Source organism: Conger conger, chromosome 1 (assembly GCF_963514075.1).
Source record: "Conger conger chromosome 1, fConCon1.1, whole genome shotgun sequence".
Classification (NCBI taxonomy): Eukaryota; Metazoa; Chordata; class Actinopteri; order Anguilliformes; family Congridae; genus Conger; species Conger conger.
In genome coordinates, this window is record NC_083760.1 from 68645194 (window position 1) to 68670849 (window position 25656).

At 39.8% G+C, this 25656-nt stretch overlaps 1 protein-coding gene across 1 annotated transcript in view; it reads left to right on the top strand.

Moving 5' to 3' along the window:
* The window catches only part of tmem196b (transmembrane protein 196b), a 37892-nt gene extending 16763 nt beyond the window's left edge, over positions 1–21129 (top strand). The window contains exon 5 of the mRNA XM_061244384.1: positions 20923–21129. Coding sequence (XP_061100368.1) covers positions 20923–21129 — 207 coding nt within the window. The remainder of the gene's footprint in view (positions 1–20922) is intronic.
* Positions 21130–25656: the final 4527 nt, after the last annotated feature.

The following is a 25656-nucleotide window of genomic DNA, read 5'->3' on the forward strand; positions in this document are numbered from 1 at the left end:
CAGATAAAGTTTTTAAATTATCTCCTGAACAAAAGAAATTTGTATCATCTGCGAACAACACAAACCTCAATAATTTTGAAACTTCACAGATGTCATTTATATATAAAACAAAAAGCATTATGAAAACATTCATAATGAATATAAAGGTATGGAATAAGCAATTGCAAAGGTTGTGTTTTTTATGTGTGTAGAATACAGTATATTAGATACCAGCAAACCTGGAATTGACTAGTCCACAAGGGGGCAGTACTGCTCCTTTATATGCAATGTACATAGAGTCTGGGCAATGCAGCTGTACCAATAATGGATCCATAGGTTTGCACATTTTTAAGGATTTCTGAGACGCTTTGGTCAATCGAGATTATAAAGGTTATGCAGGGTTTACAGAAGTTTTATTTATCACAATTGTTAGTATTTTTGTTATATTCTGGTGAAAGCTGAGAGACAAATATCACCTACCTGCAGTACCTATTCAATATCTGTTCCCTCTTACTTTCACTATTGTTTATTTAAGTTATGGTTTTCATCTTGCAGCAGTTCAGATTAACTTTATAAACCTGTTGAAATCTGTTGAAATAAAGTTCAGATTACATGAACACAACTAGAAAATATTTGCATGTACATTTTGGCATTTGGCAGCTGCTCTTATTCTAGTAACAAGAGAATGTTTGCAGAGCTTAAAAAGGAGAAATCTTATGACGAGGTGATAAAACACGAAGTGGAGATGAAGTTACCCTCTTTAAAGACCTGTTAAAATATGTCATATTAAAACACAAAGTGCTCTTTTTTCCAGTTGTGTAATTTCCTGCATTACTATTATTCATTTGAATATTTGTTATAATCTGCAAATCTTCCAAATGTAATATTAGGCAATATTTCAAAATGGAAAAACCTGTATTTTAATGGATACAAGTAATAAATGTAAGCTTCAGGATGCATATTCTGAAAATATTTCAAACCACAGTCAAGATTTATAACCACATTTATACCATGGCTTGGGTACATTTTCAATTGTGATTGGTTGACATTCATACTTCATATTTTTATATTCCGGGTACTGGCAAGAAGCTGTCACTTGCTCTGAGCCTGACACTTTCTAAGCAGCATAAGCCTCACAGCTACTGTCTAACATATGCTGTTCATTGGGAGCGTTAAAACATTTTTAGGGGTTAACTATGTGTGCCATTATTGTGTATTCACTGGATTTTTTGAGATGGAGTATTACTTTGTCATAGAATGCTGCCACTTTAAGCACAGTGCTTGTTAGTTAGTTGACGTGACTTTGTGTAAGGAAAACAAATTAATTGACTTTAATCAAATTCTGCTAAGAATAGTGAACGGTAATATTTGCATTTAGATTGTTCAACTCTTCTGCCACATTGGTTTGAACACTGCCCTGCTAGTTGCTTAGGTCATGACCTGACACTTTTTGGGAGTTTTGCGCCAGTTATAGTGTCCAGTGTTCACATACTATGATATTTCACCAAATGTAGTATGATATACTTTGATTTTGTACATACTATTTTGGTACCCTAAATAGTAAGCTAATGTGCGATACAAAGTTCCAAAATAAAAGGACAGAGGCTGCTTTGTGTCATCAGATATTGGCATGGAAGAGGGAGAATTGTGATTCAGAAAAAAAGTAAATATAACCATAGCAACAGTTCGTAACACTTGATTCACAAAACCAAGGTTAAATATGTGGTTAAAACATTTTTTAGCCAGTGAATATTGTTGTATAGGCACAACATGTCAAGGCTTATATCTTACGTATGCTTTAAAAGGGAGAGGGAAAGGTTTTGGAGGCTTTGGAGACCTGGTTAATATATGCTGCTCCATTCAAATGGAAGAAAAACATGAAAATAGGAATACAGAAAGAAACAAATTCTCTTGGTCTCCCAAATGCCTCACTCGCCCACTCCCCACTTGACCATCAATGAGCTTTAAAGGAACTTGTGAAGTGAAATGCCTTTGGAGTCATGTTGATGATGACCAGAACATACATCAAAGCTTGACCTGCCTGGGCCCCTCCCCACCTTAGCCCCATGGCCACCAAAGACTCTCTTCCTCCTCGGACTTCTAGGTCCCTCATAACTTACAGAGATCCTGGAATTTGAGGAAACATTCATCTGCTGATCCCCTAGACCTAGTTCCTCTTTCCTTCAAGACAAGTTTGACTGGGGGACCACTTTGCACTTGGTAGGTGATGGGCTTGTCTGTGGAACTCTGGTCAAGCACCAGACCTAAACAGACTGTAGACCAGTAGCTTCCCATCTAGGATTTGAATCCACAAGCCCTTATTTATTTACGCTCTATAGCAGTCTAAGACTCCTTAGTGCTGTTCCTCATTGCCAAGCAACACAATGTGAAAGGCAATTTTCTTGTCAATGGCACTGGTAACGATTGGACAGTATATTGTCCACTAGTGATAGAGAATCATTGACAGAAGACAACAAACTTTGTATTTGAAGTTCAAAACTCAGAAGCACATGTTACATTACATTACATTATTGGCATTTGGCAGACGCTCTTATCCAGAGCGACGTACAACAAAGTGCATACCCATAACCAGGGATAAGTTCGCTGAAAGACCCTAGAGGGAAGTACAATTTCAACTGCTACTTGTCAACTTATTTATTTATTTATTATTATTTTTTGAACAAACAAACAAACAAACAGAGCAAAAGTGACCAAAGTTAACTATCCAACATGTGCACTGACCTCACTCGGATTTTCTAACTGCTGGTGAATTTCCAGACAAATGTTGTTGCCCAAAATGGACTTGGTTCAGAGGATGACTCACCAATGTCAATGATGACACTATGACCAGTCACTGGGCTACCACTTTCTAAGATGATTTGGTGAGAAGGGATCACAAATGCTGACTTGTGTTATGTGTAATGTATCTTACTGGGTATATCCTTATAGACACCTTGACTGCGGCTGCCTTATATCATCAGATATTGGCATGGGGGAGGGAGAATCATGACTACCATTCAGTTAATATTTGTCACTGGCATCTGCTCTCTTGTAAGCTTGAGTTCTTTCCCAATTATTTCTTACAGTTACAAGATCTAAACTTACAAGGCACTGTCAATGGCTGCAAACACAGCCTTGCAGAGGTTAGAGGCAGCTACTGCCTTTCACTGCTGCACTAGTCTCTCTGTCAGAGTGAGAGAGTGAAAGACACCACTGTTTCTTTCTCCAGCCTAAAGAGTGCCCCATTGTTTAGAGCCAGTCTCAAACAATCATGTTAATTTGTACTCATTTTCCCCTTACAAACATTAGTTTTTTCTATCCAAGGACCCACTGCCATTTCATCGCACTCCCAGTCTTCTGTAATCCAGCCAACTGAATGAGATTAATTGGTCTTTATAATCTGTTGCCATTTGAAGGTTTAGAAATGTCTAGACAAAGCTTAATTTACAAGGAAAGCAGCAGTGTTCCCAACATCCACAAGAATATTGGCAGAGAGATTTGGTTTAATAGAATGTCTAGAAATGTTGGTATAAACAACAAACTTCAGGTGTCAACAGACACACATACGTATATATTTTTATAGGTAGGACAAACATTTGGTTTAGACCCACCTTCAGTCACAAAAAGCAAGGGGGGAAAAATGGTGGAGTAGTCTTTTATAGAGTCCCAGGCCTTCAATTGACAGTTATGTGGGTACACTCTCAGAACAGAGGTACATTTACCCTGAAAGTACAGTAATGTTTTCAATACAAATGAATATGTTTTTTAAGCAAAAAAGGTACAAATTAATTACCTTTTGTTGGCTAGGGCTACATGTTAATGTTTATGTTTATCTATGGGGTAATGCCCCAAATGACAAGCATTTGTACCTTTTAGGCACTTTTTGTACATTTTTTCCTTAGTGTGTGTGTGTGTGTGTATTACATTTTTCCTTCATATTGGAATCATGCATGTGACAACAAAGGTCTTTGCTCATTAGTTTAATCGACTGTTGACTCTAAGTTTTTCTGAGGTCCTGTATCCTGTAAACCACCCACAAATCACTGCTACACACAGGAGCATTCTTCTGTCCTCTGGGGTATAGGCAGTTTCATCTACCCCCCCCCCCCCCACCAATGATATATGCTGAGGGCAAGAAGTCCTTTAGCTTTTAATTTATTATGGAGATGATTTATTATGGCAATATAAACACTGTGTAACCCACTCCCCCTCCCCTGAATGCGCAAGCCCTGCTCTCTAATCACTTTGTGACTGATGACGTGCAAGTGGATAAGAGTGGCAGTTTCTACAACAATTAAAAAAAGGACTAAATGAATAATGTCTGGTGCACAGTTTTCCACCAGAGATAATCCCCCTCTCCCCATAGCCCAGCTTTCTTATGAAGTAGCACAGTGATTTAAGCCCCACTGGCTGCACAACTGAATCTCTCACAGAGAGCAGAGACATCCTGATTTATAAAGACATTTTGGACAGACCCCATTGCTAGTACCTTTCAAAGAGATCTCATGAAATTCTCAGAATCATTTAACTTTTTCTTTCATTTGCATTAGCTTCTTTCTATATGGTCACTCTGGCAATGTTATCTGTCATTTTCCAGCTTCTGTGGGTTTTCTGAGCAATGTTAACATTTAATTTAATAGGAAATCCTAAAAGCAGTGGATGAATCACAGTCACTAAAATAGTCTTTCAAGTCAGATATTCATTTAAAACCTCACAAACCAGGCCTACTAGACATTATGTTTTACAACCTTTCATAGTAACATTAGTTTATGAATTAACTATTAGTATACAACATGTCTTTACAGTAAAAGACAACTGCCAAGTAATCATAAAATCTCGATTTAAAAAATAATCTGTGGCCTGAACATTCAAAAACCTGATACACTCAAAAGTATGTATGCATCACACATACAGTACAGCCCCAACTGAAAAAACAATCTGAAGGTGCCTTCACATTGAGAAGGCCAGTAAAAACCGAAAATGGCATGGTTGTTAGGGGTGAGAATGTTTGTACACTTTCCAGTAAGAGCAGCAGCATGTGATATCTAAGAATTCCAGGTTGTTGTATGCTGATATCTATACTGCACTAATTTGTTAAGATTAAAAAAATAAAGGCACTGTTGTTTGGTTCTCACATGAAAGAGAATGTCTATGTAAATGCTAGACAGAATACTTCTACCCACACATCACAGGAATACAGCATCATTGACAGACAAGGGAAGTATAACTCCAGTACAGCAGAGGGCAGCAAGTCGTTTTTCTAACATTTGGGTAGCTCACTGCGAACTGCCAACATAAATAATTACTAGCTAGCTAATGTCAGCAAACCAGCTAACAACAATAAAAATCATGATTTTTCATCAATACATTCTGGTTAATTTACATTTTGGTTCACTATGTCCATGTCAGGTCTGTCTTCTCTTTTAATGGTGGTGTTCTGTCCTGTTTTGTCTTTGGGTACTACAGGTGGCACATGCATATAATGACCTACATAGATGCAACATATTGAATCCTCATTCAGGACAGCTGTGAAGTGAGACTTTGATGAATCTCTTTTTTCCAATTTACTTTATTTCCCAATGTGTAATGCCAATGCATGACAGTTAGCCTTCTGTAATTGTTCCAACATGATGAGTTAATGTGTACATATGCCAACTGCCTACTACTAACTAGGAGCTCCTGTATTCCTGTTCTTTCGGCCATTTGCACTTTGGTTTGCTGTGTAGTCAGTAAGTGCTGCATATGAAATTACACTGTTAAACAATCAACAATGAATAGGTTTAAATGGAATACATGTAACATAGTATACATTTAATTTTCCAGTTATTTAACACAAAATGTCTGCTGAAGCTTGCCCATATAATTCAATAACCCTCAAGATCTCTGTATAAAAATTATCTCTGGTTGAATAACTGATTGAAAGCTGAATTTCTAGTTTTGTTAAATTGGAAAACAATGACATTTGTTACAGTGTGTGATGAAGTCATAAAGTCTGCATTCAGTTTTCCCAGCAGTGTAGCATATAGGTGATCATTCAGTCCATTCAGTCCATGGGCCAAATTTAGTCAACTCTAATGCACTTTGTCCATACATTTGAGTTCTGCTTCTTTTCATGCACATATTTCTGAATATATTCTGTAATATATTTTTGCTGAATAATATATTACACATATGCATAATATTATATAAAATATTATCTGAATGCCAAACTCATCATGTTATGTAAGAGTCACACAATGAGTAAAGCCTTTGTCAGTCTTTCAAAAAAGTGCCACTGGGAAAATCAGTCATCAAGATCTCAACTTGGCTATTTAATAAGAGTTTACACCCATATTCTGTAATTTCAGGCCACAAAACCTAATTAGTTCGCTTGACTGTTTACATTATGAATTTGAGAAAATATACACAAAAGAGCCTTCATCCCCTTGATTAAATGTTGTTACAGCTGATTTTAGCAGTGACACAGGCATGGACTGCTCGTGGAATTTAAACAATGGTGAGGCAAAGCCCTGTATATTCATTGCGTTATGTTACATTGTCTGGCAATCAATGCGAACCTGGGATTGCAATGGACCCACTGTGACTGGATTACAGAGTAATATTCAAAGGGTCAATCATGTTTGATAAGTTGCTCGAACCAGCGCTGCCTGTTTGCTCAGCTGTATATGATGGCCATGCAGAAATGTCAAAGAAGGAAAAAGAAAATGAACGGTCATGAAACCAGACAAACATCTGAAAAGGAAAGGTGAAGCCAAATGGATCTTATTCATAATATCATATTTAAGCCTATAAGTAGATTCATGCGCACATCCCGAATCTAGATTAATTCTTCCAAATAATGTTTTGGGCCCACATGGTAATTTCCTGCATGAATAATGAGTTCATTATGAAATATAACAGAGACATACAGTATACTTGTGGAAGGTTGAATTGTGGAAGGAAACATTTAATACTTAACTTCTCATTGGATTTTATCATTTGAACAAATCAAATTTGGCAATTCAAGCTTTTGTATTATGAATTTGGATTATTTATACATTTTGCCACTTCATAATCTTCATTTTTGATTTTCATCATTACTTGATGATGCTTGCTGTGACCTTATCCATATGAAAAGACAAATCTTTCAGCATTGATTTTCCATTTTATCCTTTTGCTTTCTGTGTACTATTTGGAAGAATTTGTCCCAGAGCACTCCCAGTGCCGTTGCAGTGCTGTTTTCTTGTGCAGGTCATTTGTACTTGACAAGTTCGGAAGAAGGGCTTGCGAAGTGCTTGCGCTTGTTCCTGGAATTGAGACCAGAAGGAGTTCTGTCAGGTCAAGTGCACACATCGTGGTCTGGTCGAAAGAAAAAAGGTTTGTTTTGCAGTGCACTAGTTTCTGTCTGAAACTTGGGAATATTTAGACATGCTTATTGTATTGGCAGAGCTATGGTTTGGTATCAGTGGACCATATCAATGAGGCTTTTACCATATTCCACAATTAATATGAGCTCTGCCCATAAAGACTTGTCAATATTGACCTGGGTCAAATACATAATTGTTTTGGATTTAAATACTTTTCTGTGCTTAATTGATCTTGCCTAGTGCAACCTAGCCAACCAGAAGGTGGGGTTTGTACTTTTTGAGAGTATTTCATAGGTTCCAAAAAACTCACTAAATGTGCATTTGCATCAAATACCTTTACTTATTTGAATGAGGTCTGCTGATCGCATAACAGATCCCGGAGCTTTACCAGCAGAGGAGTGTGATGTTCTCCAGGTCCACAAATTTACATGAAAAAAATTTGGTTACTGGGAATGGTATGACACAGCAGAATGATTTAACCCTGTATGAACTGTATGATCAATGCAATCATGTTAAAAATGCTAATGACACAGGCCAGATGTGATTCTGTATTGTTGGTGCTGCAGTTCACACGGCTTAATAGCTGTGGGTGCCTTATCTCATTGTGCCACACAGGAACAAAAATGACTGATTATAAGAGTTGAGCCACGTGCCACAACACACTTACTCTCCCCATCTTATGATGAAAACGCTTCCAGACAAGCAAGGCTTTTCAAAACAATAATGTACCACACATGCTTTCATTACAGACAAAGTGTTCTTGATAGGACAGAGGTATGAGTTTCTCAGAATTCAAAGATTTCTGTGCTGTTGTAATATTCATCAGGATGAATCACTCTTACTGTCTTTGAGATACTAAAAACATCTCAAAAACATACAAAAAAACTTTAAAAATCATTAAACCTGTTGGTTTCAAATTATTTCACAGAGGAAACACCCTTGTGTTAATCATTATGATGGCTGATTGACCAAATAGCATCACAACTGTACCACAAGTTGAGAATACACATTCAAATTGTAATATACTGTAGGTAAACAAGCAATTCTCTTAAGTAGATGGGAATTCTGGCTTAGCCGCGCACATTCCATAGCCAACATCCACATTTTTACTTCTCTTGAAGGAATCCCTTCCTGCATGTAAATGTTTCCCTGAGTGGTTTTGTCAGGTGTGTGTGAGTGTGTGTGTGTGTGTGTGTTGCTGCAGAAGGGCGTCTGCCTGCTTGCTGACAGGGCCTGCTGACACACCAGCCACTGCTCCCTTGGTCTCTGTGGTAATGTAAGAAGCAGATGGGGGTGTGATGGTGAGAGACATGGTTGGCAGGAAGAATACTCTTGACACAGTCAAATTAATGACGATCCACAGAAAAAGTTCAGCATGCAAGGGGCTGGCCTCCACCCCAAGCATGCATGAATCATGACAACTCTGAACCAAACCATTTTCCGAAGACTTTGAATCATAACTCTTTATATGAATTACTGTTGTGACTTCAATATTCTTTATATATGATAACAATCTGCTTTAGCAGGGGGAAAAGCCCATTGCATTCATATGCATAGTATAATGAATAGTTTTTTATCAATTATATTTACAAAAAGTACTCTCTTGCTGCAAATGCTCTTGCTGTGAAAACGGTGTTTGATTTCTAGTTTATTCGAAATACACATTTTAATTACGCAGCCATATGGGAATTAGAATAGTAATAATTCCTTTTTATTTATTTTTTTATTTTTTCCATAACACCCTTTGCAATCCAGATATCTTTTCAAAACTATGTTACCAGTCAGTAGGCAGAATTGATGTGTGCGCCAAAGGCAGTGTGGAGTAATGATTAAAGAACCGAATGCACCTGCAGTTTGAACTCCAGTTTGTTGGTGGGACTGTGGTTTCAGCCTTCAGTGAGGTGCATATTGCTACAGTAAACATCCAGCTGTATGAATGGAAATGACACAACATGTATGTTTCACCCTGTAAGTAGGGCCACATGCGAGCTAAGGCAATTATGAACTGAAATGGCATTTGCACCTTAGTAGACCAGTTCATTGTAATTGATTTGTATGGTATATTATGTAATGTTTCACAACATTGTTAAACCAGGAACTGAATTCCTTGTATCATACAGGAGCAGAATAGCAAGAAGGGTGTAATGCAGAGATTTCAGCACTGGCAGAACGCAATACACACAATGTGCCCGTCAACTCTTTGAGAATGCGTTCGCCTGACACCAGCTGACCTCACATCCCTTTTAATGTATCCAGCAGATGCTTTTTTGGAGCCAATTGGTGCAGGTGCACACATTCCTGACCCGGGTTCTTAAAAACTGCCCCACTGACTGCCTGCCACTCAAAACTGCACTCCGTACAACTTCAAAACCATTTTAAAAAACATGACACATTTTAGCCTTGCCTGTTTAAATGCTGCCTTTTAAAGCGCTGATGACTTCCACGTGTTACACAAAGCCAAAGAGATAAGTAACAGCCTTCATATTATTAAACGTACCTTCACATCTTGTAATGCTGAAGGGGTTTCAGCTGGGATAGAATGGTCAGGCATAGTCAGATGATAACACAGCCCAGACTCAGTCAAATTCAATTCAGTTCAGTTCAATTTTATCATTTTATCTGAAAAGCCCTTTTAAGGAGACACTTTCACCAAGATGCTTTACAGATGAAACTCAATTGTGAATTTGGCAAGAACAAGGCCCGAAACACAAAAGAAGTCAGGTTAAAAAAACCTCCCCATTGGGAAGACAAATACTCAAAGTGATGAGAAAAAACTCCCCAATGGGAAGAGATCTTGGGAGGAACGTGGCTATAGAGGGGGAGCCCATCCTCTGCTGCCTGGTGTAACAGTAAAGATAGAATGAATGGTAGCAGAAATTAAATGAGGCTTTGGTCAGAGCAGTTAATCACATGGGTTGGGCAGGCTACAGAATATATATTAAACTAGCAGGTAAAAGAGCAAAGATAAGTATAATATGCAGTTGGGAGGGGCAGGGTGATGTACTGTATATTGACCTCCATGTTGTGTTAAGGATTGGGCTTGAGCCAGAAGAGGGACAGGACTGGGGAAGGGTACGCTCAGGGCAGGGGAAAGACCAGAAACCCCACAGAAGAGAAGAAGAAGCATTAAGTAATCATGGGGCCTGGGTGTAATATGGAGAAGCCAGGAACTGTAAGAGAAGGCTTTGCCTCCATTTGGACACAAGTATAGGTACTTGGAACCAACAATGTGTGGATTATAAGCCTTGCTGGTGTGGAGCTCCTTTACTGACTCATTCACTTGAGATCCACGTTTCTGTCATTAGTGAAGCGAGGTACATCTTGCAAACCATTTAAATAATTTCTAATGACAAAATGTATGGTTTTTATTCTGTGTGGGGCACAGTTCTGTGGTAATGTAAGGAAGAAAGAAATGAACATAACATCATGGAGAGTGTTGGGACTCCACAGTCTTGGTGGGGCTGGATAATGTTCTATGCAAATCCAGTTTGTTTCCATCAAGTCCTGTATTTTTTTTACCCCTGGCCTTATGGGGAAATTGAGAGGGAGGAGGAAGAGCGCGAGGATACAGGAATAACTCAACACTCGAGGAACCTCCTCTGTTTACTCTCCCTGGTTGCTGGAACTCCAAGGCCCATTCTCAGCCTTTGAAGTCCAGAGGAGGCTGGTTTGTGGCAGGACAAGTGAAAAAAACAAACAAGCTGAGCTTGAAGATTGAAGAAGATGGAAAGCACAGCTAAGCCTTCTGAAAAGAGGACAAAAACAACAACCTTTTGAACAGGTCTGGTATTCTGTGGCCACCGTGGTAGCATTTGGCATTGTTTCTGTCATCTTGCCTCTGAAACCTTGGGATCGTTGTGGTCACTGTGCATACGCGGCTATGCTTAAATTATAACTGAATCGTTCAACGATCAGCACTTTAGCCTGCCCTCTGGGCCACATTCAAGCCTCAGTGTATGTGGGAGTTCAGAAATTTATGACAGAAAAACTTCCCTGAAATAAAATGTGTACGCCTGTTGCAACACTTTATGGATTTCACACTCCTTTAATTTCTGAGGACACTTCCCCTGGTGTGCCATGCAAGAAAGAAATGGTCACCTACACTTCTCTGTAGAGAGATGGGACAAGGCTGTTATCATTTAGAGACTGAAGGCTCATGATTAACTCTGGTATTTCCTGTTACTGTATATTTTAGATCCTGCACCTGGCTTCTGAAACATTTCATCCAAAACTTTGGAGTGACCATAGCTTCAAGCATGCATTCACTCGTGTACCTTTACAATCTATCATGCTTCATAAACCTGTCATTATAAATATTTTCATAAAATGAAATAGTTAATTTCATATTCATCCGTCTCTTAGCACCTTGTGCAACCCTTGGATATAAAGAGGACTAGAAAGCAGGTCATTAGAAAAGCTCTGAAAATACATTTTCTGGTTTTCTCTTACAAGCCACCTGGGGTGAAAACCAACAAAATGGAAGGCCCTAGAGGCAATGTGCACTGCCAAACAACTTGAAGGATTAATGCCCAGGAAAGGCAGGGGGTGCAGCCCAGCCCGTGTGTGGTTGGCAGAGCCGCGTCTGTGGTTTCAGCCTGGTCATTTCAGCTCCATTACATAATGATGCAAATCTCCAACAGCACCCAAACCACAACTCCCTTTTTAATAGCGCGGTCGAGGCACTAAAATATTTTCTTTCCCCACCTTTCCCTCCCCCCGTCTCTACTTTTTTTTTCCTTTAAGCTTTCTGCAGCTTTAGTTTTTACGGCAACCAGTTCTTACAGTACTTCACGGATGACTAATGTTCCAGTTATTTCAGGATTTATTTTTATTTTTATGTTCCGTTTATTTCAGGACAATTATTTCAGTTGGGGAGGGGTGGGGAGGTGGGGGGTTACATTTAATATGTGTTGCACTCCTTGCTGGCTCGACACAATGAACTCCCCGGAGTCCTGTTTGCTCAGCCTCTGTCTCCCACTGGCACCTCAGCATAAGCAGACCTCCTGTTACTGTCTGGGTTGGACTGAAGTGCCACCCAGAGTGACTGCTGATAAATTGCTCCATCACTGGTCATTTCTGTCAGTCAACAGCAAAATGGCTGTGGCTTTGTGAGGCTTATTCCAAAAAAAGCACTTCCTGTGAGAGGGATAGGACACTGTTCAGTGACAGATTGGAATCAATCTGGCTGGGTGAGCTAAATATTGAGTGTGATGGAAAGTTACACAGCTGGTGCAGAGAGGAGAAATATTGTCCTCACTCCCTCACATTTTTGGAAATCTAGACGGTTCCTGCAAATCTCTGTTGAAATGTATGTGTTATGGCCTACAGTTTTTGGCCTCGCGCCACAAGCTTCAGAAATTGTAGAAGGTAGATCTTTTCACATACCACCCTCATGACAAATCGTGTCCGAGAATTAATTAGCTTAGCATTTATGAAATAAGTAAGTCTACCTATGACGTGTATATCTGGGTCCTGGAGAGTCACTGGGTCCACTGGCTGTGTTGTTACTCAGGACTTAATTCATCAATCAGTTAACTTCTGGCTTTAAACTGGCTGCTTGGGGGGGAGGGGGGGGGGGGGGCAGAACTAAATACCATTTGTACAATTCTACACATTGACACAGCTTCTTGCTACAGCCTAATTTGTCATTATGGCATGGTGCGCTATAGCACCATAGCAACAAACGTTATTTTTTATGACAGCAGCATACACTCTGGGGACCAGGTGAGTTTCATTATTCTAATTTTATTTTTCAACAAATAATTCAGTTACATTTACTTCCCCAGACTGCAAAAAATGACTGTCTTAACGAGTAATTTAGTCTTGTAATGAGACTTAAGATCTTGCAGAGTTAAAGAGTTACAGTACTCTAATTGAATATAGTTGCAGTTTTCTTGTCACAGAATTGTACTTAGAAGCTTATTAGTAGCTTCTGCCATTCTTCACAAAACTTGCGTGTACAGTGGCTTCAGAAAGTATACAGAGTCCTTTTTGCATACTTTATTGTGTTGCAGATTTAATTTTAAATGGATAAAATTGCCATTTTATTCACTCAATAACCCATATTGGCAAAGTGAAAACCTGTTTGAGAACGTTTTGTAGATCTATAAAAAAAAACAAAAAAAACTGAAATCTCTCATTTATAGTATTCAGCCCCTTAACTCAGTGCTTTGTCGAAGCGCCTTTGGCAATAAATACAGTCTTGAGTCTTCTTGGGTCAGTCTCTACAAGCTTTGCACACCTGGATCTGGGCAGTTTCCATTCTTCCAAGCAGGTCTCTCCACAGATCTATGGAGTTTAAATCTGAGCTTTGGCTGGGCCAATCAAGGACAGTCAGGACTTCACTTGTCCTGAAGCAACTTCAGCATTGTCTTGGCTGTTTGCTTCAGGTCATTGTCGCGCTGAAAGGTGAACTGTCATCTCAGTCTGAGGTTGTGTGTACACTCTGGAGCAAGTTTTCTTCAAGGACCTCTCTGTACTGTATTCATCCTTCCCCAATTCTGGCCAATCACCCTATCCCTGCTACTAAGAAGATATAGTATTAGCCAGGTGATGAACAGTGCCTGGTGTTTGCCAGATAAAGTGCTTGGAGTTCTGCCTAATGAGTTAAAAATTTTCTCCTCTTTTTCCTCATGCTCTCACAGTGCTTTAAATGCCATTTGGCAAACTCCAAGCGGGCTGCCACATGCCTTTTAATCAAGAGTGCTTTCCGTCTAGCCAGTCTACCATGAAGTCCTGATTGATGGAGTGCTGCCGAGATGGTCATCCTTCCAGCAGGTTCTCCCATCTCTGCAGAGGACTTCCAAAGTTCTGTTAGACTGACCGTTGGGTCTATGCCTCACCACAATTTTATTACAGAGCATTCTGTGGACTTCTGTGGGCTTGGTTTTTGTCCTGACATGCAGTGTGAATTGTGGAACCTTATATATACAGGTGTGTGCCTCTCTAAACTATATCCAATCAATTAAATTTGCCCCAGGTGGACTCTAATCAAGTTCTAGACACATCTCAAGGATAATTAAAGCAAACAGGATGCACCTAGCTGCAATTTGGAGAGGCATCGCAAAGATTTCAGTTTTTGATTTTTCTACACTTGCAAAATTTTCTAAAAGCATGTTTTCACTTTGTCATTGTAGGTTATTGAGTGTAGATGATGTGCAAGAAAGTGTGCACAAAGTGAAGGGGTCTGAATACGTTTTGACGCCACTGTAAGTTTCCTCCATCGGCTAGAACAGCTGGGTTTTCTGCTCATTTAGCATGTGCCATCTATGTTGGCAGAATACATCTGTCAACATGAAGGAGTTCTCACACATTGGATGCCCCAAATGTTAGTTCTTGTTTCAATGCACTCAGCACAGCTGGCATATCTGTGCGAGTTGGCCTCATCGTCTGCACAAGTTTCTGAATGTTTTATTTTCTGCCCAGAAACTTGGCAGTTTCAGTTTGCAGAAAGTGGCAAGCCACAACAAATTCAGCTTCCACCTATTATGTCTCGGCACTGTAGTAGTTAGGTTGTTGGGCCACCATAGCTGCAAACAAGAGAGATTTACTGAGCCGAGGGATTAACTATGCTTGGTGTTCAGTGGTCAGCACTGTCATTGTCGGCAGTGGTCGTGATTGACTGGGCCTGGGCCTGGGACATGACTAATACCCGTGATTTGCTCCCCACTGTCATTGAATGGATGTTTGGCTAATAGTTTTTGGATGTCTATGAATTCCTTCATTTATAGTTTAGATTGTAGCAGACCTCAGCTGTACAGCCTAAACAACTCTGCCAGAGTGGTATAGGGAAAATAGAATGATTACATCCAGATCAACTTTGGTTTTTGTGTGTGTATAAAGTATTACTCCGTGTGGCTTCCGTTTTAATAAAAACTTGGTCACATTCGCGATCCATTTCAGTATACACTTCCATGGCAATAGTGCTCCAATGTGACATTGTGGTGGGGAAGCTGTTGCTAACGAGAGACTACGAACTGGGCAGGCTTATACGGCGGTCTTTGGACCATGGTGAGCTAACACGCACTTACAAACACAGGGACGTTGTGCAGTTATTTGTCATTTTCTTTATAATTATTGGTAAAATTCACATAAATCACAGTGTTTTAGTGTCCGCTATAGTCCATAAGCAAAAATAATCATAAATCACATTCCTCAGAAGAAAAACTACCATTGAATGGACGTTAGCTTCTGGTGGAAGCGGCCGCTTCCCCGCGTTCGGAACACAGTGCGTTTACATTAATGTAATGAATTCATCAGTCTGTAAATGTCATCGTATGCAGCAGACTCAGCCTGTGACATACAGTACTGTATACCAGACATGCATATATTCTGTCAATATTAAATGCTTTAAATGAAATGCGATTGATTTAAATTTAGCTGCAATGGAATGTGATATTTAAGCCACAGACTTAATCTAATGCTCACTGGAGGTTTGAATACTGAGAGGCCACAGGAAACCAATTTATGGGTGTCCATAGTTTATGTCCCTTGCAACCGATCCTGGACCAGGATGAACATTTTCCATTTAATGGTTGGGGTTAAAACCGGGGCATGGGCACCTGAAGCCACTGCAGCCTCACTCTACAGGGACTTCTGAGACACTGTAAACTGCCTTCATGTTAGCAGCTACCAGAGAAGGGCTCTATGCTTATTCCTCTCTATCTGAAACTGGATCCCCGCTCAGTCCTGGTGGGCAAGAGGTGACATCACAGAGTCTTCCCTGCACCCTGGAGCTGTCTAGCATGTCTGTTGTTTCTGGCTCAGAGAGGGGCCCCCACTTTTGGTCTATGTCCTTCCTCAGCCCCCCATCCTAGCTTACTATCCTGATACCCTCCACAAACACACACACACACACACACACACACATGCGTACAAACATACACACACACACATATACACACACACAGGCACGCACACACACACAGGCATGCACACACGCACATACACAGACACATACGCACACACACATACACACACACACGCTTGCACACCCCATAAAAAAAGTCACCAAGTTCAAGTCGATTTAATAGAAGCCTTAATGCTCTGTAGTGTTGCCCTCTGTCGGAGAGTATACTTATTTCTTTCAAAATTTTCTCAGTGCATTTGTGTGTGCATGGTCATAAGCCTTGATAAGATCATGCATAATCTAAATGAAGATACATAAATTAAATTATTTTATTTTATCTCAAAACTGTAGCATGTACAGGAAGTGTACCATACAACCTGATCACTCTTTACATGTGCTGTCTATGTTCTGCCCTTAGAGGGCATTTTACTATTGCTGAGCAATGCACTTGGATTTCACCTTGATTACATCGACAATGTGCTGTCCAAGCATATGCTCTTTTTGAGAGAGAAAAGTAGAGAGAGAGATAAATGACATGATTACTTGTAAAGTTACAAAGGAAACAATGACATGTCAACACAACCCAGAGGGAGCTTAGCCAAAATAAAGAGGACAGCACAAGAAACATTGACAAAAAGAAAAACAGATATTTCTAGGAAAAAATAAAAGACCCCCCCCCCCAATAAAAAATACTATTTAATTCATTGACACAGTGGGGAACCCCGTTCTGAAAAAATAAACATGGGCCGGAGTGTGGGGATTTCCAAACCTGCTGGTGAAAAAGCTCCTCTGTGTGTGAGTGCAGTACTTAACAGAGACAGGGGGCTTGTGGGATAACCACGTCTCCCAGTGCCGGCCGCCCAGCTGTGAAAACATGCGAGGGCTTTGTTGGGGAAGGGTGGCCAATAATCTGTGAACGCAGTGCGGAGCTGACCTATAAATCCCTTCCTAAATCTCCACGGCACAGACAGCCAGCACTCCGAGCACCTCATCCCCTTCCCCTGTCCCGGAAGGACTGACTTCACTGGTCCGCAAATCACACAAGAGCAATGACCGAACTGGTAAAAAATGGCAGTGGTACCAAACATCACAATCTCAATCTCTGTTAGAAAAACATAAACAGATCCCTTAAGAAAGGAAGAGAAACCCCTACAGGGTGGACAAGTTAGTTTGGCAACAAGAACAAAAGCACATGCTCCCATATAAATAAAATGTGTTAATTAATTGCTCACACTCTAGGTAGAATACACAAAGTGAAAAGTTTATTTTTCTAAAAAGCCGCATGACTATTTCTCATTGCTGTTTAGAGCCATTAACATTTCAGTACAAACCAATTTAAGCCCATCAGTCACAAAGGATGGTGAAGCCCATGGGCCTAGTTTTCCCTGGCTAATATTGTTTCAAGTGATCATTGCATTCTGTTTCTTACACTATAAAAACAAGAATTAGCAAGAGCTTTGATATGTCTCGGAGTTTCTGAAATATTAATATGTTTATTCTGAAATAAATTATGTCCTTTTAGCTTAACTAGATTTTTAAAAGAGCATCAAAGATATGCAATTTTGTCAAATGACTTTGAAAAAACTTCTGGATGTACAACATGAGCCATAACACGAGGCAGAGCAGCTATTATTTCAGATAAAAATGTTCATCTAAAGCAATTTATTGACCTACATTTTCAAAATAAAATCAAGAATTGTCCACACATTGTCAAGTGTCTTACCCAGTACAGATCCCTTGATATACATTTTCTTAATTATTTCAAGACATTTCCAGGAATTTCGGATCTTGTGGACACCCTTTCAATAAGTATTCTTGACTTTAAGTACTTAAAGTGACAACTTTAAAATGACAAAGCCCCTTTGTGACATTTCCTAAACACATGTATTTAACATTCTGATAAAATTAGAATATCAATATTGCATAAGGAAATAAAGATATAAACATCTACTCCTGGGAACAGCGAAGGGCTGGCTGACCTTTAGGGGAGACAACTCAAGTTTCCCATGAATCATTCACCATAGGACTGCTGTCAGAAGCATCAAGGCAGGTGGTCTTGAGCTGTCAGTTCTCTGGGAAGATCGAATGGAGTAGGCCAATGACATGAAGAAATCCAAGTATCAGGACTTTGTGGAGGAGGGCCACAGAAAGGGGTGGAGGGCATGTGTCTGCCCATACAGGTGGACTGCAGGGGGCTCGCTGGTCAGTCCCTCTGCCAAGCTTATGATCTACTGGGTATCTGGTGCCTGGAAAAGAAATGCCATCAACTCCTTCCTGGCTCAAGATTGTGAGGTCCAGTTCTGTAGGTGAAAATGAGAAATGTCAGAGGAGGATGGCCAGACTGGTTCAAGCTGACACAGAGGTGATAGTCAAATAACACTCAAATAACTGTGCGTTACCAGTAATATATAGTATGCAGATGAGCATCTCTGAACACAACATGTCAAAGCTTGAAGTGAATGGGCTACAGCAGCAGAAGAGCAATACGTCCAAAAATAGGTCTAATGAATACCTGATGAAGTGAACAGTGACTGTATACACTTATATATTTCTTTACATATTGTTAGAGGTCTGGTTTGAATCAGTTCTTGCTCAAGGGTACACAACAGTCCCAAGATTTGACCTGCAATGTACTCGTAGCAGGTCCAGTGCCTCACACAGTGACTTACCTATTGACGTCCTTTGAGTGCCCGTTCCCTTAGTGCAGTAGATTGATGTTTTAGAACAAAGTGAAACAGCATTGCTCGCCTTATGCTGTACTGATTTATGAAAGTGTCACAGAGAAGGCTCCATTGCATAGATTCAAGGACTGCGGGATTGGGCAGCTATCTCTTAAAGGTCAGATTCAAAGCTTTGTTTCTTTAATGCCTTTGTGTCCAAAACGCTTGAACATGTCAGTAAATATATCTTATATTTCCTATTGATCTTAAAGGAGTACTTTTGTGGAAGCTATCAGATACGATATCATTTTGCTACCTGTTTTTTTTTTCTGTACTGTATTCTGGAGCAATAATTTTATGATTTATGAAACGGAGAAATTGTCTTATTGGAATTCTGGGGTCACTGTAATCATGCACCACTCTAAAAAGCTGTACTGTAAATACTGAGATGATGAAAAAAATGAGAAGACAAGATTGTTCTTGAACATCTAAAAAAATAATATATACTTTCATTGAAACAGATGTGACCTGATGAGACAAGGAGGGCAGCCAAGTAATGCAGTGTTATATGAAACAAGTGTTTTACTTGGTGACCAGGACACCAGGCTTGATGCACTAAATACATGCAATAATGTCTTTGACTTTCTGTTCTAAAGCATGGGCAAATGGCTCATTCGAGCTTCAGACAGAAAAGGAGAGTATCCCCTTCACTTTCATTATAACTGTCTCATTAGTATTCCAAGACCATGCAATGTAGCATTCATTGTGGCTTAGAAATAATGTTCAAGGCAACCACCCAAATACAAATGTTGGAAAAACTTTGTGTTAATGTTTTTGGAACCAGTCTATGTTATCTCCTTTATTAGGTATTTATTAGATGCTCTTCTGCATACCACTGTTATAATGTTTGGTTATTTGCGTTACTGTCACCTTCCTGTCAGCTTTTACAAGTCTGGCTCTTCTCCTCTGACCTCTCTCATTAACAAGGCGTTTTGGTCTCACTGCTGCTAACTGGATGTGTTTTTGTTGTTGTTGTGGGGCGACATGGCTCAGGCAGTAAGAGCAGTCTTCTGGCAGTCAGAGGGTTGCCGGTTTGATCCCCCGCCCGGGCTGTGTCGAAGTGTCCCTGAGCAAGACACCTAACCCCTAAATGCTCCTGACGAGCTGGTCGGCGCCTTGCATGGCAGCCAATCGCCATTGGTGTGTGAGTGTGTGTACGAAGGGGTGAATGAGAAGCATCAATTGTACAGCGCTTTGGATAAAGGCGCTCTATAAATGCCAACCATTTACCATTTGTTGTTTCACACCATTCTATGCAAACTCTAGAGAGTGTTGTGCATGAAAATCCCAGGGGATCAGCAGCTTCTAAGATACTCAAACCACCATGTCTGGCACCAACAATCATTCCCCAGTCTATGTCACTTAGATTATATTTCTTCCGCATTCTGACATTTGGTCTGAAAACCTCTTGACCATGTCTGCATGCTTTTATGCATTAAGTTAATGCCACATGATTGGCTGATTAAATATTAGCATTATCATCTTCAAACCTGATGTTCTGTACTTCCATAACCTCACTCTTGGCACTTCTATTCGATATACTCACCATTGTCTTTTACTGTGCATGTGCGAGGATTAGAAACCAGAATGGATATGTTTATCCTAAAATCCATAGGAGCTCAGCACTAACACATGTAAATGCTATTAAGAGCATTGGAATGGCTGGTATTTCTATTCCCCGCTCAAAGTACTGTAAAAGCAAAGCCGCATATCATTGTTTCTGTTCTGTTCAAGCTTGTACAATGATTACAATTTTTTTTTTTTTTCATATCTTCAAAGGATATTTGAACTTTAATCTAGAAACCTTTGACTTCAAAAGGTGAAATTATTTACTCTTAACAACAAATATTGAATTTATATTAAAGATTTGATCAATCCCTGTTGAGAGTTTTTACTTTAATTGGTTTAAAGTAGTTTAAACTATTGTAATTTTACATTAGTCAGAAGGATTCCATTTTATCATGAATATTTGTATTTAAATATAGATTTTAAGTGTTTCTGTTTTTCCAGTGTTTATGTTTTTCCCCAGTGGTATCAGACCGTGTCCATGCTGCTCATGATTCTGCTGTTGGAGCCCAAAGCTAGCATGGACATGAGTCAGAAGTACACAATCAATGTGCAACTGCAGAGTCAGACAGAGCAGGGGTCGCTCCAGAGCAGTGAGATCTGGATCATGGTTGACGGAACCACTGGGGACCTACAGGAAACCGAAGGCACTGGAATGGTCGAGGTTTGATCCCTGACCATGGAGCTCATCCGTGGGCCAGAAGAGTCCCTGAAAAACTGAGCCACCTCGCAGGCAAACAACATCATCTTGCAGTATATTCAGTCTTGCATCCAGACCAAAATAATGCTTGAGTCAGCTTGTCCATGACTCCCCTGGGTGGGTCAGATGCCTGCAGGAACATTCATATTTATTTTACTTTAAGTCATGAATGGAGGCCAAAGGCAGTGTTCTTTGGGCAGTTCTGTCTGGATTTACCCCAGGAATGTTATGTACGGTTCTGGGGACCCAATTTTTTTTTAAATCTTAGTTTTATTCATTCCAATATCAAAGCCAGGTATTTAGAAAACACAACGGCAAATCGAGTTGCATAAAAATAGTAAGGGTACAGTCCAGTGTGAAAAATACAAATGAGCAGAAAGGCAAATGTACAAAGGGCAAAGCAAGAGAGTAGTTGAAAAAGCAGAATGGAGATAAAAAAAATCAAAGGGGCAAGGTAAAGTCAGAATCAGGCAAATCTGCCTGTAAGAATCGGCTCTAAAATTATGATCAAGTGTGCATACTCAGACTGGTGTTTAAATACACTGAGGGATAAGACAAACTAGGCGGGGCATGGGAGTGAGGATGATCTAATAAATCTACATCAGGTGAGAAACATGAAAGGGGAATAATACAATAACAAGGGATGCACAAAAAATTCTAAAACACCCGAATAGTGATTCACGCCGACAGGGAATTGACTTGGGCTCAGAACTACATAAAGACACAGACCTCACAGGAGAAGATGAGTGTAATGAACTATGATTGTAAACAGAAAACCAGACATGAATATGAAAAAGAATACATTTATAGAAATACAAAATAAACTAACAGACAGAAAGGAATGCCATTGGTTCCACAGTCATTGCGCTTGCAGTTCACCTTACAAAGTGTCATGTGAATTGTCCCTCCTGTGATGTGATTTAATGTGAAGATACCCTTGTGGTGCCATTCTGCAATGATCTGTTCAAAACAAATTAGGCTCTGAACAGCGCTTCACTTTTCTCTGTACCTGACCCATTCCCTGCTCATTCACTCAGATGTAAACTTGTTCTCTTGGTTATAAAAATGATATTTAAAGCAAATATATCACATATATCATTTTAATAAGTGTCATTGCACTGCGTAATACATGACTAAGATATTCATATTCAGTGAAATGTTTAATTTGGAGGTCAAATATTTTATTGGAATACATGCATCTACATGTAACCATGACTAACAGTAAAAATGCAGAGAATTCTCTATTTTAGTAACTAGAATGAATCTAATGATAAATTGCATCAGTCAATTCTTTAATCTTAAGCTTAACTGTATAAAGGAGGTTGCTGTACACCGTCCCATTTTCCCACAGAACACTTAATAGCAAGGGTGAAGTAAATCACTGCCCGAGCATTATTTGTTCTTCGTGTTAAGGGTATAAGTTACAAGCACAATTATGAGAAACACAGTGAGAATTCCTCCATACAGAGGCAGTTGGCCCAAATCACAATTTCCCTAAAGTCTGTCACTTTAATGTGGTTTCACAAAACAGAAATAGCCAAGATTGGGAAATACTATTTACTTTTGCAACTGAGATTTCAGACATTTAAATGCCACTTTTGTTCCTCCTATGTGCAACTGAGCTGTCTGCTCCCAGAATGCTCTCTGGTGATCTGACAAACTCTGTGGGGGGCTGACATAACTCTTAGAGCCTTCCTGCAATCCAAGGAAACTTTATCTCTTTAGCTGGGGCAGGCCTGCTGCTTCCATGGGAAAGGGAATGAAGTGAACTACTATTACAGAAAATCCATAAATGGAGATGAATGGTTGTATGTTATAATTAACCAGTGGCTCAATTGGCTGTGTAGATTTGCAGCTGCAGATTCTCCAGTAAAAAAGAGCAAAGAAAAATATCTACTGAACCCTACAGCTATAAGACAACTATATGTTCAGGTCATCTCCAAAGCACACCAGTATTCTGGTACAAACTGTTCTGTAGGGTCCTCATCATCCTTGTCCCTGTGTTCGATCTGCACTTTGTTGTACGTCGCTCTGGATAAAAGCGTCTGCTAAATGCCTGTAATGTAATGTAATGTCTTCTGCATAGTCTGACATTGTGAGCTAAAGCAATTCCTATATTGTGTTGGCACAATTGCACCAGCTCACAGCTCAAATTTACATACACATACATACAATTTGATGTTTTGATACGCAAACCAAGTGCAGCCAACAGCTCGATTAAACACTGATCAAAACAACTGACTTTTTGCCCCATAATACTGGTGTGCTTTGGCGGGTCAACTTCTGCTTGCAAGCAAGGGACATCCTAGGGAACGCACTTGCACCTGCAGTAGCCCTCCGAATCCTGTCCAGGTTTCCACTACTACCTCTCTGCCAACCCTCTTCCTTCACATCTTTTCTAGGCCTCACCTCCCGACCTCCAGCCCCTCAATTCAGTGTCCTGCTCTTCAACTTAATTTACAAACAGTTTAGTTTAGTTTTACTGTTGATTTTCCTTCAGTGTTCGCAATTTTGCTCAGGTATTGCATCGCCCTTTGTATAATCCCTATAGTATTTCCATGCATCTCACCTTTTTGCATCAGTGACAGTTATGGCCAAAAATGGTAAAATCACATGCACTACTTTTGTGGTTCCACTCTACTTTTACAACCCTTGGAAATAGAGCTACATTTCCAGGATGTCTATACTTTTAAAATACCTATTTGTGGAACAAGTTGAATTGAACATACCAAGCACATGCCAAGTCAGTGGTTGTTCATTGGCAAATTTACAAATTCTTGGTACAGTGCATTACACCAGATGTCTATACATTCATTGCCCGGTGTCCACTTTGATGCATCATTACACATAGCTCTCTTGTAGTCCCTCATGTACTCAGAAGTATGAAACATATGTGGTAGTCTCACAGACTGTGCACTGTGAGAAATTGAGAGCAATACTACTGTATTGATGTGTTTTAAAATTCCATTATGCTAACGATGATTCCACATTGAATAATTGAATATTATGCTGTCTTTCCTATATTTTTATCATTTGATTTCAGTGACAGCTAAATGCATAACATCACAACACTCATTATTAATTTAAGAACAATAATTATTGAAAGTTTGAGAGAGGTGCTACTGCCAGCTTTGTGTTGCTTTTAAGATGTTAATGTGGTAGGCTACATTTCAATGGAAAAGAAGCGTGCATGGTTGTGAACTAAAACTCCAAATGAAAATACCCTTGGAGCTGTTTAACACACTGTCCCAGTGTGGACATTAAAAGCACAAATTGCAGTCTTCTTCCTTTCTCAACCAAGATGATGGGCCAGTTTCTGCAGTTAAGATGTCATTTTTATAGCTCTGGCAGCAAAAGGAAGAACTCATCTTGTGGGAACCATGAAAGGAAACCCTGTTTCTCAAGCATTTTGTTTGTGGATAACTGTGTATTGCCTTTCAGACATTTTGTTTCAGACAAAAATGACAGATTTTCTGTAACAATGAAATAAATCATTGAGATAAATTGCGATATTGGTTTTTAAACATCAAATGTGACCCATTCCATCATAATCAGCCATAAGTCCCCGATTCCACATAATTCACTGTTTTAGGCTTTCATCTTCATTTTGTAGAAAAGCATCTTGGCTTTCAAAATCTGCTAGTAAAATTAGAGTTTTTAATGCTTTTAAATGCAAGATGTCAAAGTGAAAGTAACACCCGAATGCTGCATTGTTTGGAGGCAAGTCAGCTTGTCACCAGTCACCAACAACCACATCAGCTATGTTCATGGCTACATGTCAAGAGAGTAACATGGTGGTTGGTCACACTTTCTAGGTCTTTATATGAAATTTGCACAAGAGGATATTGAAGAAATGTGATGAAAGTATTAAATATGTCCGTTCTTTAGTTTTGGAGAAGCAAGCGTTTTAAATGTTCAACCGGTTGTGAATGTTCTCCTCGGGGTGGCATTGGCTCAGGCGGTGCGAGCAGTCGTCTGGCAGTCGGATGGTTGCGGGTTTGATCCCACCCTGGGTGTCTGGAAGTGTCCCAGAGCAAGACATCTAACCCCCCAATGCTCCTGACGAGCTGGCTGGTACCTTGCATCGCAGCCAATCGTATGTATGTATGATTGGGTAAATCAGAAGCAAAATTGTACAGTGCTTTGGATAAAGGCACTATATAACCATTTGTCAACCATTTAACATTCGTAGTGCATTACATGAGGATAATCCCTTCCCTATAACTCGTGACCCATAGTTAGCACCGCTGGACTCCGGGCACAACAATGCAAATATTTGAACGTTAGGTTCACTTAGTTCCTTTTAAGGACTATTAGACTATTTCTGGTTATATTCCTTCAGCTAGCTAGCTACCCAGTTTGCTTTGATAAGGTGACATTATATTTGTCTGTTTGTCTCAACTAGGCACTCACAGCTTCCTTTGACCTGGTTTATTCTTCAGCCAGTAAAGCAGTGTGGCAGCCAAACACTGATCAGATCTACCCAGCATCAAAGCT